At 37.3% G+C, this 19,693-nt stretch overlaps 1 protein-coding gene across 1 annotated transcript; it reads right to left on the bottom strand.

Annotated features, from left to right (window-relative positions):
* Positions 1 to 249: 249 nt before the first annotated feature.
* Positions 250 to 13,260, bottom strand: LOC131624433 (uncharacterized). Its single transcript, XM_058895371.1, has 3 exons — positions 13,032 to 13,260; positions 12,002 to 12,912; positions 250 to 615 (listed from the first exon to the last, which is right to left on the bottom strand). The coding sequence occupies exons 1-3, from the start codon at positions 13,258 to 13,260 to the stop codon at positions 250 to 252; spliced, it is 1,506 nt and encodes a 501-aa protein (XP_058751354.1).
* Between the last annotated feature and the right edge of the window lie 6,433 nt (positions 13,261 to 19,693).

Here is a 19,693-nt window from a genome sequence, read left to right as displayed (position 1 = left end):
AAAAGCAGTTTGGCTATCATCTACAACATGGTTGATTACTCTGCTCAGTCTTGTGGTTAGAACCTTGGAGATAATTTTGTATAGAGTTGTGCAGCAAGCTATAGGTCTCATCTCCTTCATGGTTTTAGCATCTTTGGACTTGGGAATCAGAGTCACTACACCACAGTTTGCTACTCTATGAAGTCTGTAGTTCACAAAAAAATCTTGTACTGCCTTGATAACATCTGCTTTGATTACTCTCCAGCTAGCCTAAATTTTTTTTGCAGTGTAGCCATCAGCACCAGGAGCTTTGTTGTCCCCCATGCTTTTCACAGCCTGCCAAATTTCCTCTTCAGCGACATTGTTGGTAAGACTGTCTTTGTGATCTCTATTCAATTGTGCTCCATTTCTCAGAAGAGTTATATCCACATGCCTTCTTCTGGGTGCTGTTTGACCAATGAGATTAGTATAAAAATCCAAAACCTCCTTTTCCAAATCCTCAGGTTCTGTGAGAGTTTGTCCAAGAGCATTCTTCAATTGTTTAATATGGGTTTGGTTATTTTTTGCTTTAAGCTTGGCATAGAAGTAACTGTTATTTCCATCTCCAAGCTTAATGCAATCTTCTTTGGCTCTTGGCTGTTGTAGCAACCTGCCTAAAAATTTTAACTTTAGAGTCGCCACCTATTCTGAAGGGCGAATAGGAAACCCTACGCAGATGTGAGATTCAGGGTAAGTTACTATATTCAGGTCGAGGGAAGGTGTTAGGCACCCTCAACCCTTTCCTATTGGCTTTGAATCTAAGGCAAAGGTTTGATGGCTAAGAGTATTAAGGTAAGGTTTATGCTAAAGAATTGAATAAGGGGAAAATTGAGATTTTAGGGTGGGGGACTCGCCTTGTTGCCAAGTGCCTACGTATCTCCTTATGGAGAATCAGAGTCAACGTAGTTCGGGGGACGGGTTGTACGCCCTTAAGGTCTGAAATTTGATTTGAAGGTTTTTCAGAGGCTTTTTGGTCAGCCTATCGCAGTTTGAATTTGATTTGAAAGGGCATTTTGAGTTGCCCAGGATAAAAATCCTGTAGTATCGTGGTTTAGTGTATTTTAGATGTTTCGGGCGTACAACCCTGATTTGATATGACACCGTTAGTTGCAATGATCAATAGGTTTGATCATTATAGTTAACGGATTAATGGGCATTGCTGGTTACTCGGATCGATAGATTGATCGTCGCGGGCAGCAAATTAAATGTATTTTAATTTATGTATATTTTTATCTCTCGTCTAATGCGACTAATGGATTTAGTCGGGTCGAGGAGAGAATTTAAATAAAGTATTAATTAAATTATTTTACTGCTTTATTCAGATATTTGATCAGTACGACATAGAGAGTCGACTAATTCGAAGGCGGGATGAAATAGATATTCATCCGCCATTTATCCGTTAAAGAGGAAGTTAGAGTTTATTGTTTTTATTATTTTATCTCTCGTCTAATGCGACTAATAGCTTTAGTCGGGTCGAGGAGAGAATTATTCGAAGGTTAATGTTTCGCCCAAATGGGCAGTGGGATTTGGGCAAATCCTAATACATATAACCTTTCTAGGGTTTTTGTGATTTTTAACCATTTAAATTAATTAAATAATTAAGTCGAATAGTCGGGGAAAATAATCGAGGAAATAATCCTAAATAATTGTATCCTAATTATATGCATAACCCTAATTTAATTATATTATTCATTTGATTTAACAATCAAACTTTATAAAAATAATAATTAAATTAATCATTAAACAATTGAATAATTTAAATAATTAAGAAAACCTGGAGAAGGATCCTGTGTATGCAACCTTAGAGATCCCATGCTGCACCTTCATCTCTGATGCGTTGGATCCATATGGCAGATGATCTGACAGCTGATGCGTGAAGGACCATGATACGCGCGCCCTGGCCAACCGTATGGGATCCGTGAGCATATTGAAACATCCAAATTATCAAAAATAATATGTCGCGTGTGGGGTTCGAACCCCAGTTTCCTCCCTCGCCAGTCAACCTCTTTGCCAACACGCCACTTCTGAATTCTGTCATTAACATACGTTCGTCTGTTATTATACGAATTTGAAGCGTTATATAAAAGAAAACTTGCGCTGCTGGGGGGTTCTCCTTCCTCGTTTCAACGCTTATGCACACAACATGGCCATCCCTGTAAACGTGAATCCAAGCAACACAACAAATAAATAAATTATAAGGTCATGGATTGACTAACAATGGCCTTCCGAATCCAATGGTATTATCGGTTTATATTAATTTTGCTTGTATCAAGAGACCCCAAATATGGAGCTTCAAGATCTAACAATGGTGATTCTTGAAACCTGCAACAAAAATTCAATTGAATGGCCCAAAAACATTCTAAACAAGATTATAAACACCAATATATCCAAATTCAATTTATGATGGGTGTATGCTTGGATTCGGAAAAAAGAGAACTTGAGTCAAAAACGTTCTTCTCCTCCTTCCCTTTGTTTTACGTTTTTTTTTTCTGCCTCTGCTAGCCACTTTTTCGGCCAATCCCCCTTTGTGCACCAAATAATTCTTTTTTATATTGGTCAATTTAGGTTTTTTCTAATGGGCCCATTGTCCAATTGATCTTTTTTCTTTTAGCCCAAATAAATTACTACCCCATTAATCCATGGTATATTATAACAATAATAGTTAAAAATAATTATAATAATCTTAATAATAATATTATTAAAACCACCACTAATTAATAATAGTTAGTTATAATAATAAAATGATTAAACTAATTATAAATAATAAACCATGTGAATAATTTGTGAGAAAGGACTAAAAAAACCTCTAGAAGACGGAATAGATGAGCTAGATGACTGAGCTCAAGCACTTTCTGATTTTAACCCCCATTTTGACTCAGGATATCTTATAAGAATGCAGGTTTGACAATAGGAATGTCAAACCCCATGATTCTTAATTTTGATCCTTGATGAATTAAAAGACATGAGTTGACCGGGCAAATTTTGGGGTATGACAGCTGCCCCTGTTCAATCTTCTTAAACCTGAAGAGTCAGATAAGCACGTCTGCTTATCGTGATCTGAAGGTAGAAGATGATTGAACACTGAAATGCCCTGAAATTTGCCTTTGTCGGGAAAGAATTCCGTGGGAGATGGGCTTAAAGATGCCACCCAAGGTGAATACCATTCTTCTAAGTGTGAAGCACACGCCTTTTGGAAGGGACCAGATGATTGATTTTTTTTTGTAGCGTAGCCTAAAGAGGCAACCTGAATTATGATGCATGCGATGTATGATGCAGTAAGCTTCTCAAAATAAATGAGAGCGATGTTTGTATATGCATTATGTATGAATGAGATATGCAATTGAATGATGCATGATTGTTAGTTATGTAAATCGAAGTGTGTTAATAATTCTGAAAAGAAAAACAACACCTCTGATTGTTGTTGACGGATAAGATCACTGCCGAGGGACTAACGTGATAAACCCAGTTGAGGAATCATTTGAAAAACCCTGTGTATGCCTGGAAAAGCTCCTAGAAAGGATGGAATACGTCTTGAAGAAGACTTCCTGGAAAGGTTCCTGAAAAGGAATAGCGAGGACCTTCTGTTGATTGTGTAATTGGCTTGCTACGGCCAGCAAGCCTCCGCAGTTTGTGGACCTCTCACTTACCATAGTCCTGGCAAGCTACTCGCAGTTTGCATCTCTCACTTACCATAGTGCTGGTAAGCTACTCGCAGTTTGTATTTCTCACTTACCATAGTTCTGGCAAGCTAGTCGCAGTTTGTATTTCTCACTTACCATAGTTCTGGCAAGCTACTCGCAGTTTATATCTCTCACTTACCATAGTTCTGGTAAGCTACTCGCAGTTTATATCTCTCACTTACCATAGTGCTGGTAAGCTACTCGCGGTTTGTATCTCTCACTTACCATAGTGCTGGTAAGCTACTCGCAGTTTATATCTCTCACTTACCATAGTGCTGGTAAGCTACTCGCGGTTTGTATCTCTCACTTACCATAGTGCTGGTAAGCTACTCGCGGTTTGTATCTCTCACTTACCATAATGCTGGTAAGCTACTCGCGGTTTGTATCTCTCACTTACCATAGTGCTGGTAAGCTACTCGCGGTTTGTATCTCTCACTTACCATAATGCTGGTAAGCTACTCGCAGTTTGTGGACCCCAATAGGATTGCTTGCTATAGTTCTAGCAAGTTCACCTGCACCAATAGGATCATCTGTCCTAGTTCGTACACTTCACTTGCACCAAAGGAATTACCTGCCATAGTTCTGACAAGCGTACCTGCATAAGAGTGATCGCCTGCTATAGTTCTAGCAAAAATTTACCTGCATGGAAAAGATTCACCTGTTCGGAGACTCACGACTCGAGGGTCGGAGAAAATACACCAATCACAACACGAGGGTTGGAAACTAGGCTTTTGTAGTATGATTTGAATTTTGATGTAATAATGAGACGGGAACTGATTACCAGACGGGAACTGGGTTTAATGATGGTTTGGACTGCCAATAGAAATTGGGCTTTTTGTGATATGCTAATGCTCATGCGTATGTATGCATGTTTGTATACTGATGCAATCCCGAGATTTTATATCCTTAAACCCATTGGACTTGTTTACTCCATGCTTGCACCTACACCCTGACTATGCTTATGATGGCTTTGTAATGTTTATGTATGCTTATGCATATGTGTATGTTTGGTTGACGTAATGAGTGGAACAAAGTAATGTCTTCTGTAAGACTACCTGAAAAAGGTCTTTTTTTTTGGAATGGATGTGAACATTTGTCTTAAAGAAGACTACCTGAAAAGTTTCTTAGAGTAGATAGAAATTTGTCTTAAAGAAGACCACCTGAAGAAGTTCTTAGCAAAGAATGGAGAATGTCTTTAAAGACGACTACCTGAAAAGGTTCTTAGCAAAGGCTGAAGTTTGTCTTAAAGACCGCCTTGAAAAGTTCGTAGAGTATCTTAAAGAAGACCACCTGAAGAGATTGGAAGATGTCTAAAGAGACTACCTAAAAAGGTTCGTAGAATGTCTTAAAGTAGACCACCTGAAGAGGTTCGTAGAATGTCTTAAAGAGGACGACTTGAAGAGGTTCCTAAAAAGGAAGACAAACTGTCTTGAAGAAGACTACCTAAAAAGGTACTTAAAATTTCCTGAAGAGGACTACCTGAAAAGGTACTTAGGACAAGAATGTCTCGAAGAAGACTACCTAAAGAGGTTCTTGGAAATGGTGATAATTTGTCTTGCATAAGACAGCTTTGAGGAAACTCCTAGAAAGGATCGTGAGATTCGTCTTAAAGAAGATCACATAAAGAGTTACGGTGTAATGTATCAACCAATGTATGTAATGCATGACTTGTATGTATTTGTATGATGCCCTAATGATAGGTTGTTAATGACCAAAGCGTGTATAGCTTGCTAATGTTGTAAGTTTGTTGGATGCTAGCGCGATTTCCCAATACCTGTTTTGAAGATCGTAGTTTAGGAGAAATATCTGTTTGAGGTCGTAAAGTGCGAGAACGCTTTTTCCTTTTGTTGTGCATCTTGCCCCAGTTTGATCTTTTTTAGAAATACTCCACACCTTTAACCTTTGGAGGTTCTCCACACCTTTAACCTTTGAATTGTTTGCCTTATGGATTTGATATCCAGTGCCCCAATGTTTAGTGGAAAAGATGCCTATGATCTCCAGGTTATGGGGAAAGTGCCCCAAGAAATAACCTTGTCATATGCTTCGACATTTGAGTTGAAGGGTATGCCCTTGATCTCCATGATATGGAGTACTATCCTTAGTGTGCTATCCTTTTGAATTCTTCCCATGTATGACATGCCCCTGTTTGAGATTGCTTTGAGATGTGCCCCAAGTCGATTGAACCTTAGGAAGACTGCCCCTAGTTAATAGGATTTTTGCTCGTATGCCCCTTGATCCTTGAGTTTTTGCCCCTGTTAAGGGGAACCCCCTAGATGTGATTCCCCCCATTCCAGAGTCTTTATTAGAAAGGATCGCCTTTGATTAACCCATTTCGAGATCTCCTCGATGCTAAGTGTATATTCGTAGATGACGTTGTACCCTTCGAGAAGTAACTCCAATGCGATGCGTATGCAGGTTTTGAAATCGAAGTCCGTTATGAATTAGGACTAGATGATTAGAAGTGAATGCTTGAAGAAGCGCAGTGATTAGAAGTAGTTTTAACAAACTTTAGGAGTCAGTATAACAAAATCCTGCTTAGTATGCTTTCATGGTCAACCTTGCCTCAATTAGGACTTTTAACTGTTGTAACTTGGCCTAGTTCATGTTTTAAGAAACAATGGATATAAGGCTCAAAATTTTATTTGTCCCACCCTTTTCTCCTTGATGTTCTCCAAATTCTAAAAATTCGCTTAATCCAATGGATGTGCTTTGTTTGCAAGAGAATCGTTTCAGTCTCGATGTTAAGCAGAAACCTTAGTAGAGATCCAAGCATTGATGAAAATGTTGTAAAGATCCAAGCATTGATGTGAAGCTTAGCAGTCACAGGATTATCCTTTGTATTTCGCCTTTGTTTTATTTTCTATCCCTTATTTTTGCATGAACCAATTCCTTTGAATTTTGATCCATCGGGATGCCCTAAATTTTTCCTAAGTCATTTTATTTTCTTTTATGAAATTCTCCATTTTGACTTAGCGGACGTTTTTCTTTTAAAAGCTCCTTTTGAGAATTGATCCTTGGATATTGAATGTTGTGGCTGTTGTGTTGATTTTGATTTGCAAGCTTCGCCTTTGATACTTCATCGATCTTGAATGATGTAATGAGGAAGAAGACTGTTATCTCCATTACTTCCTCATTCTTAGATGAATGCGAGGAAGAAGATGTGCTCGAACCTTTGCTTTGCTTGATCCTTATGCTTGAACCCTTGTATGGATTGACTGATTCTCTTGACAACCAAAATACACCATTGAATTAATTGAAGTCTACCCTGCCCCTGGTTAAAATCAAGGTTTATTTGAAAAGTAGAAACAAACTCCAACTCCTGGCTCGAGGGGGGTAACGAGGGATTAACATCCTTATATCTCCACTGTTTAGGAATTGAAGCAATGCCTGTACATCCTCGGCTCGGTCTTACCTTGAAAGCATATGTTTAGCTGGACTTAGTCATTTGTATTCGTCATTCTCCCTCAAGTTTGTTAATAATTCTAAAAATAGAAGTGTGCGACTAGAAAGTCGTAGTAGTGAGCGAATGAATCGACTCCAAAACCTGCATGGTCATCCCATTAGAATTGTTAATCCGAAGGTACAACTTTTATCTTGAGTGGCACTTAGCGATCGTAGAGGTTGAAATTTTGAGCATGATAGACACCTATTGATCCTAGGGACAATCTCCTTTGTATATCCTTCGACCTTGTTTTACTTCTTAGTTCCTAGACTTGTAAAAGTAAAGGGTAAGCTCGAATTCTCCTTGGACATGTCAAACCTATGACCCTTTTTCCCCTTGGTGTGGATTTAACACACGTCGCCTTCTCTCCGTCATATTTATGCATCTTTGTCAGGATTTTGCCCCAGTTGGACAAACCCTTGCCCTCAGGTTATCATAGAGCGTCCTTGTATGTTTGATATGTTCTAAGATGAACCCCTTTATGACTAGATACATCTTGAGTGTATCTATGAGGGAACTCTTTGTTGAACTAATCCTTGCTCGATGACAACCATTATTGTATTTATAATCCTGTTGCGACAAGGCATGGACATGTGGCTGGCATGGTGAAAGACATCCTCTTTTTCTTTGTTAGGTCAAGACCTTTTATTCTCCTTTCTCCATAGTTTAAGATCCTTTGATTTTCTTCGTGAGTCTCGGGAAACCGGCTAGTACGATAAGTATGGATGCGAGTGAAGATGTATGAATGCATGAAAATGCAAATGCATGCGTATGCGAGAGACTCCTTGTATTGTAACTCCTTGTATGCAATGCAGACGTGTGACGTATAATCCTAGGGATAGCCTTGGAGGCGACATTAGACCCTAGTGAAATCCTTGCGAGATAGATTATACGACACGCCAATGGAGATCCCTTAGATTAGGGAGTATGTAGAAGGTAGCGGTTGGTGACCGTTCAAGACAGTCATCAAATCTCATGGCCATCGAGAGGCCGATAGACGTGTACCAATGAGGTTGTCCTTGGTGGGACGGTTCTCTATGCGGAACACAACTTATATAAGGACGATATCGGATGTTGTGAAATCCCTATAGGCTAGGGATGAAAGATGTATAGATGGGAATCCAAACCCTACAAGTCAAGGGGTGCGCGGAAACAAGCATGGAGTGACCGTTCATGACAGTCACTAGATCTTATAGCCATCGAGAGGCCAATCAAACGCATGCTAATGAAGTTGTCCTTCGGGGAAGGATGCGATTTTTTGAAGTAGCATCCCTACAGGATACGTAGTTGTAAGCACTGGGTGACCGTTCAAAGCCGTCACTGGATCGCATGGCCATCAAGAGGCCAATCGACGTGCGTAAACGAAGATGTCCTTCGTGGGTAGGACACGTAGCTGTAAAATGCAAGGATATAAAAGGAAAACTCCCCACAGGTTAGGGAGTGCGTAGATACAGGCGTATAGTGACCGTTCATGACAGTCACTAGGTCTCACGGCCATCGAGAGGCCAATCAACGTGCATAAAGGTAGATGTCCTTCGTGGGAAGGACGTGGACTTGGAATTAGTATCCCTACAGGCTAGGGAACACGTAGGGATACCTGCAAAAATTAAAATGCAAGGTGTTCGTAGTATATAAATTGCATATGTATAATAAGCATGTAAGCACATAAGCCCTAGGTTCATAGGTTCGACGTAGCGGCTTAGGGTGCCTACCCTTCCCATTGGTATGTTCTAGAAGGTCTCATGGGGTCGTTCGTAGCCGCCGAGAATTTTTGTCTCTTTGGATTTTAGAACAACTCATTTATCCATGAGGTTCGAGTTTTAGGGGTAGGTTCCCAGAGATATCAGCCAAATACCAAGTCCAGCCCTCAACAAGGTCAAGCCTCGTATCAGACATTTCCGGATATTCAACCCACTCTGAGTGGAATTATAATAAGACTCGTAGGCGATGTAATTCCCCTCTGGTCATTATTATAATTCCCACGCTTAGGTTTAACGCAATTTATATATCCCGAATATACAGTAAAGCAGCAATTAAGTAAACATTTATTTGAATTACTATAAACATTACTGTAAATAAAAATCGTAAATAAATAAATAAAATTAAATATTTAAAAAATACCTGATCCCCAAATCCTGTTATTTATAACTCCAAAAATGCAGCACAACAACAGATATTAAAGTGAACAAATATTCATTTAAATTGTTGTAAATAATGACCGTAAATAGAAATTTTAAATAAATAAATATTTAAATAAAAATGAAAAAAACCTAAATCCTACTCCGAAACCCTAATTTTGGCAAATTTGCCAAACCCAAAAAAAAGTTCGCCAAAAACCTAAAAAAGTTTGCCAAAAACCTAAACCCTGCCAAAACCTAGGAGCATAATAATCCACCTATAGTGTGTCCCCAGCAGAGTCGCCAGCTGTAGCAACCTGCCTAAAAATTTTAACTTTAGAGTCGCCACCTATTCTGAAGGGCGAATAGGAAACCCTACGCAGATGTGAGATTCAGGGTAAGTTACTATATTCAGGTCGAGGGAAGGTGTTAGGCACCCTCAACCCTTTCCTATTGGCTTTGAATCTAAGGCAAAGGTTTGATGGCTAAGAGTATTAAGGTAAGGTTTATGCTAAAGAATTGAATAAGGGGAAAATTGAGATTTTAGGGTGGGGGACTCGCCTTGTTGCCAAGTGCCTACGTATCTCCTTATGGAGAATCAGAGTCAACGTAGTTCGGGGGACGGGTTGTACGCCCTTAAGGTCTGAAATTTGATTTGAAGGTTTTTCAGAGGCTTTTTGGTCAGCCTATCGCAGTTTGAATTTGATTTGAAAGGGCATTTTGAGTTGCCCAGGATAAAAATCCTGTAGTATCGTGGTTTAGTGTATTTTAGATGTTTCGGGCGTACAACCCTGATTTGATATGACACCGTTAGTTGCAATGATCAATAGGTTTGATCATTATAGTTAACGGATTAATGGGCATTGCTGGTTACTCGGATCGATAGATTGATCGTCGCGGGCAGCAAATTAAATGTATTTTAATTTATGTATATTTTTATCTCTCGTCTAATGCGACTAATGGATTTAGTCGGGTCGAGGAGAGAATTTAAATAAAGTATTAATTAAATTATTTTACTGCTTTATTCAGATATTTGATCAGTACGACATAGAGAGTCGACTAATTCGAAGGCGGGATGAAATAGATATTCATCCGCCATTTATCCGTTAAAGAGGAAGTTAGAGTTTATTGTTTTTATTATTTTATCTCTCGTCTAATGCGACTAATAGCTTTAGTCGGGTCGAGGAGAGAATTATTCGAAGGTTAATGTTTCGCCCAAATGGGCAGTGGGATTTGGGCAAATCCTAATACATATAACCTTTCTAGGGTTTTTGTGATTTTTAACCATTTAAATTAATTAAATAATTAAGTCGAATAGTCGGGGAAAATAATCGAGGAAATAATCCTAAATAATTGTATCCTAATTATATGCATAACCCTAATTTAATTATATTATTCATTTGATTTAACAATCAAACTTTATAAAAATAATAATTAAATTAATCATTAAACAATTGAATAATTTAAATAATTAAGAAAACCTGGAGAAGGATCCTGTGTATGCAACCTTAGAGATCCCATGCTGCACCTTCATCTCTGATGCGTTGGATCCATATGGCAGATGATCTGACAGCTGATGCGTGAAGGACCATGATACGCGCGCCCTGGCCAACCGTATGGGATCCGTGAGCATATTGAAACATCCAAATTATCAAAAATAATATGTCGCGTGTGGGGTTCGAACCCCAGTTTCCTCCCTCGCCAGTCAACCTCTTTGCCAACACGCCACTTCTGAATTCTGTCATTAACATACGTTCGTCTGTTATTATACGAATTTGAAGCGTTATATAAAAGAAAACTTGCGCTGCTGGGGGGTTCTCCTTCCTCGTTTCAACGCTTATGCACACAACATGGCCATCCCTGTAAACGTGAATCCAAGCAACACAACAAATAAATAAATTATAAGGTCATGGATTGACTAACAATGGCCTTCCGAATCCAATGGTATTATCGGTTTATATTAATTTTGCTTGTATCAAGAGACCCCAAATATGGAGCTTCAAGATCTAACAATGGTGATTCTTGAAACCTGCAACAAAAATTCAATTGAATGGCCCAAAAACATTCTAAACAAGATTATAAACACCAATATATATCCAAATTCAATTTATGATGGGTGTATGCTTGGATTCGGAAAAAAGAGAACTTGAGTCAAAAACGTTCTTCTCCTCCTTCCCTTTGTTTTACGTTTTTTTTTTCTGCCTCTGCTAGCCACTTTTTCGGCCAATCCCCCTTTGTGCACCAAATAATTCTTTTTTATATTGGTCAATTTAGGTTTTTTCTAATGGGCCCATTGTCCAATTGATCTTTTTTCTTTTAGCCCAAATAAATTACTACCCCATTAATCCATGGTATATTATAACAATAATAGTTAAAAATAATTATAATAATCTTAATAATAATATTATTAAAACCACCACTAATTAATAATAGTTAGTTATAATAATAAAATGATTAAACTAATTATAAATAATAAACCATGTGAATAATTTGTGAGAAAGGACTAAAAAAACCTCAAGAAGACGGAATAGATGAGCTAGATGACTGAGCTCAAGCACTTTCTGATTTTAACCCCCATTTTGACTCAGGATATCTTATAAGAATGCAGGTTTGACAATAGGAATGTCAAACCCCATGATTCTTAATTTTGATCCTTGATGAATTAAAAGACATGAGTTGACCGGGCAAATTTTGGGGTATGACAGCTGTAAGATTCTTTCCTCAAGCTTACTATTCTTTATCACCTCTTCAGTCCAATGTTTAACACTTTGACACAAAGCAGGGTTTATATGGTCAGTCTTTAGGATATTTTGAGCTTTTTCCAATTGCATCCTTCTCTCTTTTAGATTTTTGATTCCCTCAGTAGTCTTCCAGTTAAGCCCTTTGAGATAAAACTGAAGTCTCTGCAGATTCTTCCATAAGTGATACATAGGAGCACCTGTTTCATGTTGGATCCAATTGGTTCTCAAAACACTTAGAAAATCAGGATGGTCAGTCACACAATTTAAGAATTTAAATCTTTGTTTTCGCCTACAAGTATGTTGAGTAGTGTCCATCTTGATCCTCAGAGGAGAATGATAAGAAATATATGGGTTTAGCACCTCAACAATACTGTTTGGGAAAGCTGTAAACCAGACAACATTAATCAAGACCCTATCAATCTTAGAGCAAATGGGATTCACAGTTTGTCTATTTGACCATGTGAAAAAGGGACCTGTTGTCTCATGTTCAAAAAGCCCACTGTCATTCATCATCCTCTCCATATCCATATATTCAGTAATGTGTACTTTATTTCCACCTATTCTATCACCAACTTTTAGGACATTGTTGAAATCCCCTACACAAATCCAGGGGCCAGTAGTGCATCTACTAATTATATCAATGTCATCCCAAAGTTTTTTCCTATTCACAAGTTGGTTTTGAGCATATATAATAGTTAGATAGTGAGAGAAGACCCATGTATTAGAAAATACTTCAGCATGTACCAATTGATCGGTTTTGTCAATAGCCTTCATATTCCAGATATTTGGATTCCAGGTGAGCCAGATTCTTCCATTATTATGGTGTTCATAGCTATCAATAAAATCCCATTCAAAGCCAAGTTTTTTCCTAACTAGGTTCCTATTATTCAGCTTAACACGAGTTTCCAACAAAGCTAAACAGGTTACCTTGTGTTTTCTGAGGTAGGCTCCAACCTCAAGGCACCTAGCAAATTTATTCAGCCCTCGGATATTCCAACAAATTATGTAACATCAGGGGGTTGAGAGCATTCACCTAGCAGGCTCTCAAAACCATTGTTGCATTCCACTTCAACCACCTTTGGTTCCTTATCTTTCCTCCTTGTGCTTGATACATTTATCCAAGGTACTTCAATCTGAGATTCATTAGTGCTGCTCGTATACACTCCAATAGGCTCTTTGCTCTCATTGTTGTTGGTTATCACTATAATGGGTTCCTTCTTTTGTTCCCATACTTGCTTCAGGTCTTTCTTTTTCCTGGGCATTTCCTCTTTTTTTCTGCATTCATGGCCTACCTTGTTGCAACTCTTACAAAAGGGAGGCTTCTACTCATAATCAACCTGTTGTGTCATTTTCTCACCTTGTGGATCCTTGATCATAATTTGATGTCTCAGCTCCTTTGTGACATCCACTTCAATCAGGACACAAGCATATGATACTCTCAACTTTTTCTCCGTACATTCATCTGTCATTATTGGCTTACCTATGGCACTAGCTATCTTTCCAATACTTTTGAAGGCCCAATAGTATCGTGGTAGCTGTGGAAAAATCACCCATATCGGCAATATCCTCACCACATCATCCTGCAGTGTGAATTTCGGGTTCCATTCATGAAGGAGGATTGGCTTCTTGAAGACGGTGTATGGTCCCCTCATGAGCACTGCATCCATATCCACACGAGTTTTGAATCTGATGAGAAATTATCCTCCCTCATTGTAGTATAACTCATGGAGAGTAACGAAGTTCCATGTTGTAGACATAAATTTCTTTATTGCGGTCATAGAAAGTTCATTCCCAATTGCATACATGAATAGTGCATTCCTCCAGAATTCTTTCTCTGATGCTACATCCTTTTCATCAATCTGGATTTCCATTTCACCATCGATAATCACCGGTGTTTTATAGGAGAGCTCAGTTTCGTTTGATGGTAGCTGATTATCCTGGATGATACCTACCCATAATTATGGTGTCTTTTCTTTTAATGTATCCGCTACATCTGACTTTCCCTCTGCATCTGGTTCCTCAACAATGGTCTCTAATGTTTGAGTTCCATTATCTGATTTCCCATTTGTACCTGTAAATCCTTTACTACTCGAGGAAGGAGTTGACGTGAAAACTCTCACACTCACCAGTGGGGTCATTATCGCCTTCTTCTTTGGCCGGCCACGCCCCATCTCCACTCCACAGAACACCCAGAACCAACCCTAAATCCCCTTTGTCGTGGTCCCTAGCCCTAAGGCTAGGAGTTTAAACCAATAGCAAAGGATCTCAGTGTTGTCTCCATTTACTCAAGCTTTTTAAAAAATTTAATTTAAACCTTGAACTTATTAAGAAAAAACATGTCACATACATCCATATCATCTAATTTCCACAAACAACTTAGGGTTCATATGTTGGCTTATGTGTCATCACTATTATCGTTTTCCCCTTGTTTCATCTCCATACATATGAACACTTTAAACCATAAATTGAATTAGGTCAGTAGTTTATATCCTCTTTCTCTCTGTAATTGTCATAACCTCCACCTACAATCCACTTATGTTCATCTTCTCTGCAACTTCTAGTTGTAATTGTAAATGATACTTGCATGTTCTTTTCTTTGTCATCTCATCTCAATCAAAAAACAGGAATGAGTTTGAGATGTTTTTCTCCCATTGAGTAATAATATGGTAAATATGAAGACAATAGTAATAGTTCTTATTTAACGGTTTATTCAAGCTCAAAGTTGAGATAGAGACTCAATTGTGATTGTGGGGATATCATTATGCTTCTAAGTGGAACAAGAATGATCTATTATAGAAAGCAATTCTAGAGATGTTCACACTATGTGGTAAGCATTTCAAAATCTCTCATCAAAATAGATATTTTTAAGACTGAGTGTGTTTTGTAACATTGAATCATGGGTGTTTTTTCTGAATTAACGCGGGGTTCTACTCAAACTGGTTGTGGTTAAGAAGGACAAATTTATATTTAATAAAAAAGGAGTTTAGAATTTTTAACAAAAGCAAATGAAGATTAATTGAGTAAACTTGTTCAATATGAAGGAAAAATTAAAACACAAAGAGTCACTACTATAAAAAGGGTCTTTCACCACAGTTGGAAAAGAGATACCATCACGGTTGATGAGTTATGGTAATGTAGGGTGTTCTAGTAAGTATGCTACTTTCCCTCACATGAGTGTGACTACGGTGAGAAACTAGGTAGCGCGCTATATATTGCCACAATCATATTAATCAACTGTGGTGAATATATAAACGTAATGAGTTTGATTTCTAGCCATTCCATAGTATATACTCCCTCCGTCCCAAAATATTTGATATACTAGACACTTTCACACAGATTAAAAAAATGTGATAAATGAAAGATAGAGACAATAACAATTTTACCAAACTATCCTGGTTGATTATTTGTCTATTCAAATTATCATTAATGTAAGGTGATATAAATAGTAAATTAGGAGTATTAAGGTGATATAAAATAGTAAATTAAGGTGATATAATTGGAAGATAAAAACTAAAATTGCATTGGAAACTAAAAGCGACACTTTTTTTAGGAGACTTTTTTTTTTTACAAATGCGACACTTATTTTGGGATGAAGGGAGTAGTATTTTGCGCGCCACATTTCATGACGGTTGACTGTTTCAACCATTGTAAAATACTTAGTTTTTTTAAATAGTTTTTTTTAATATTCCATATATGCCCCTATTTTTTTTACTACTTCAATTGTTTACCATATTTTCTAGATCAACATAATATGAACTAGCAAATACAAAAAAAAACCAAAATATGACTTTAATATAGTATCATAATGTTATACAAACCTAAATATTATTTACATCAAAACCAAAAATATTGCAAACATATATTACAAACCCACACTATTACAAATAATACATTTCATGATAAAACTTTCACCTCAGCAAAAAAAACAGAGGTATAATATCAAGGCATGCCATATTTTATTTTATTTTTTAAATAAAAGTAACATATTCCCTCGGTTTTTAAAATAATCGAGGGGGGGAAATTCAGGACACGCTTTGAATTCTAGCTATTGCAGTTTATGTTTTTATTTCTTTATAAGTGCGAACTAAATAATCTATCACTTCGGTTTCCTTAATAACCGAAGGATAAAATAATCATATATTACTATAAAATCACTCGTTAAATAGATTTTACCCTAAACCTAACTTACACGTAACCGCCCCAAACTCGTATGCATCATTCTTGTTGGATAGATTGCAAGACAAAAAAATCTTCAATGTTCTTCAATCTTGAACAAAACATTTTTTCTGCCCTTGTAATCTATCTCACAAAATGGTGTTGATGTTGTTGTTGTTGTAGTATTTTTGGAATAACATTCCTATGTTGTCAATCAAAGAAAACAACATTGCTTTCCTTGATTGACAACATTGAGAAATTTATTCCTAAACATGTTGTAAATTGCACACAAAAAATGGTGATTGGTAAAAAAAATTAAATGAAAACATGACATGTTACATTCAATTTTTTATCATTTACAATTTTTTTTCTTCAAACATATTACCTCAGTTTTTTTCTAAAACTGGGGGATTTTCTTATTTTATTATATTTTTCTATTTAAAAAAGAAAGGGTTAATAGGTATTTACACCCTTGTAATGTTAGCGAATTTTGCTTTTCCCCCCTCCGTTGTCAAAGATAGGTTTTGGCAACGATATTTTTGAAAAAACCGTTGCCAAAACCTGCCTTTGGCAACAGAGGGGGGAAAAACAAAATTCGCTAACATTACAGGGGTGTAAATGCCTATTAACCCAAAAAGAAAATATGTTTCCCCTCATCTTTTTAACAAAACCGGGGAGATATGTTACACGGCTACAACAACGAATCTCTACCTTACGTTCATAAAGAAACAACGCTCAAGATATTATCAAGACATCAATCCACAACAAACTATCTACGTCCACCACTATATATCTTTCTTGTGAAAGCATTTGCCATGAAAACATTTACTTAAGAAAATGAAATCTTGGAACTTAAAGAAACTTAGAAAAGTTATCTATGATGGATTGCAAGTGCATAAAAAACATTTCTAATGTTTCACTTGGATTTTCACCATCTGTCTGCACAGTCGGAGCCGCATCCTGTGATATTTAATTAATATAAGGATAAAAAAGATGAACATACAGGAAAGTGTCTCAAAGATAAATATTTTACAACAAAAAAGCCCTAGCTTACAAGCACATGCCAAAAGGCTTCATCAGTCTCCTCTTTTGTAAGACTCATTTTCTTAAAAAATGATCGTCGGTACATGACGGGCGAACCTTAAACTCTTGGGTGTGATAGAAATTTCTCAGCAATATGAAATTATTCTTCCCGCAATGGTTTTGAGTTCACAAAGACGGATGAAGTTCAAGAAAAACATTACAAAATTGAGTTACTTAATAGAAAAACTATTTATGACACTGCAAAATCATAAATCCATTTGAACAACAAACAGAAAACACCTTTATGTAGCAGACTATGAATGTAGAAGGGTATGGTTCCCACGGGGAAATGTTGTAACAAAATAAAAATATACTTACTGCAAACTTTAAACTAGAGATTCGTTCAGTTCAAGTCTCCGCGATAATCATCGATGAAAGCATAACACAAACGTGAATAACATCAACATTAAAACATTAGCCACAGGGTGAATCAATAGCACTAATGACAGCTGAAACAATTATCTGTTAAATAACTAAGAGCCTACTTTACCTTCATCAATATCAACATGATCTTCCTGTACTTCCTCTAAAAGCAATCCAAAACAATAACATTTACACTACACACCATAATAACACATAACTTAACTTGTAAAAATACAAACCAGCAAAAGCCCAACACGTGACAGTATGGAAAGAAAGAAAATGAAACTAACCTAAAGAAGGAGAAACAGACTTAGATCTGCAGTCATCATTTGTGTCTCACATCATCTCGCCGGAACACCACCTCTAGTCACCGACCACTGCGAATCAAACAACACCACTGCATAGAAACTCATCGAAACAAAAAATCTAACCGGTTCAATAGGAAACCCGTGAGATGAGGAATATGGAATTGGTTTTTTTATTGTATGTGGTGGTGGCCATAGACGTGACAAAGAAAGGGGGAGACGAAGGTGTTAGGGTTTAAGAGGGAAAGAGAGAGAGACGAAAGAAAATGAGAGAGAGAGAGAGGGAGAGAGAGAGGGGGAGAGAGAGAGAGAGAGAGGGAGAGAGAGAGAGAGAGAAGTTGGAAAATTGTGTGGAAGAAAGTCAAGGGTAATCTTTGATCAAGCATTATGCTCAAAAGTTATGAACTATTTGAAAGAATGTTAAACATGTGCTTTGACAACATTTAATTATTTTGCAAAGTTGTTCAGAAGTCGTCGACTACCCGAAACTTGTTGTATCCAAGGATCTGAAGAACTAGACTATGATACTTTAGAAGTTACGAGCTCTCAGGAAGTATAGTAAGTCTGCTCTTGTTCTGATACTATTTATAGTTTATGAACCTTCTGAAGACATGGTCAGAAGACATGTTCTAAATGACATGGTCTAAAGACGTTTTCTAAGACATGGTTAAGAGACATGGTCAGAAGACATATTCTAAGACGTGGTCTAAGATATGGTAAGAAGACATGTTCTACGACATGGTCCGAGATACGGTCAAAAGACATGCTTAGAGGACATGGTCTGTCAGGAGTTGGTTCGAGTTCTAAACCTTCTAGATAACCAACATTAAGTTATGATGTTTGAAGCTTGACATTAAGACAGTAACTAAACTAGGTTATGACACTCATAGTGTTCTGATAGTACGCCAGGTTCTGATATGAAGACCAGAAAACTTTAGTCAGACTCTGATGAGACGTCAATGGAGAAGTATTCCTTCTCTATAAGTACATTAATTCAAAATTTATTTTATGAGTCTTGGGCTCAGGGAGGACTCTGAACAAGCTTAAATGAATTTTAAAGTATTAATAAATCCAAAGGGAGCTGGTTAGCTTGTTTGAATTTGAGTTTCATGGTGATTACCCAGTATAAATTATTCTATCAAAATACATGATTTTGTCATCATCAAAAAGGGGGAGATTGTTAGAACAAGAATGGTTATGCATCTGGCCTTAGGTTTTGATGATAACTTTACATGTTATCTTAAGGAACAATTATATACACAAACAGTTTTCTTTCTAGTGTGTGGCTTTTTCCTTGCAGGTTCTGACTCTGGTAAAAAGGCGTGTGATGTCATCGAGTTCTGAACTTAACACCATGAAAGAATACTAGTGTTGTGTTACAACGGAAGTCAAGATTCTAGAATGCTACTTATGCAACAGTTCTAAGGAACGTTAGTACAAAAGCTTATAATCGTGACTTTATAAGGGAACCTTTGAAGGCCTTCTAAAGCTTTACTTCTGTGTCCCATGTTCTGAAGATGCTGAAGATAAGGTTCTTCTAAACAAGCTCTAAAGATCTAAAGACATCGCTTCTGAAGACCAAGTGCTGAAGACTCTAAAGACAAAGGTTCTGCTTAACAAGCTCTGAAGACTCAAAGACTTAGGTTTGAAGATTCAAGTTTTGATCATCTACAACATGCTTCAATCAACATACAATCATAAGTCTCTGAAGACTCATAAGATCAAGGACGGCTTGCGTGTGATGGTGATCATAAAAGTACTAACGTTAATTGTGACCTCTACTCTTATA

Source organism: Vicia villosa, unplaced genomic scaffold (genome assembly GCF_029867415.1).
Source record: "Vicia villosa cultivar HV-30 ecotype Madison, WI unplaced genomic scaffold, Vvil1.0 ctg.000121F_1_1, whole genome shotgun sequence".
NCBI lineage: Eukaryota > Viridiplantae > Streptophyta > Magnoliopsida > Fabales > Fabaceae > Vicia > Vicia villosa.
This window is presented reverse-complemented; position numbering and strand designations above follow the sequence as displayed.

Excerpts from the sequence above, each read along its gene's own strand:
- LOC131624433 (XM_058895371.1), bottom strand. The coding sequence starts at position 13,260 with ATGCCCAGGAAAAAGAAAGACCTGAAGCAAGTATGGGAACAAAAGAAG. Across the intron at positions 12,913-13,031 it reads TGGTTTTGAGAGCCTGCTAG|CTTTGTTGGAAACTCGTGTT; the intron begins GTGAATGCTCTC and ends TAACCTGTTTAG. Across the intron at positions 616-12,001 it reads TTAAACATTGGACTGAAGAG|CCAAGAGCCAAAGAAGATTG; the intron begins GTGATAAAGAAT and ends TTGCTACAACAG.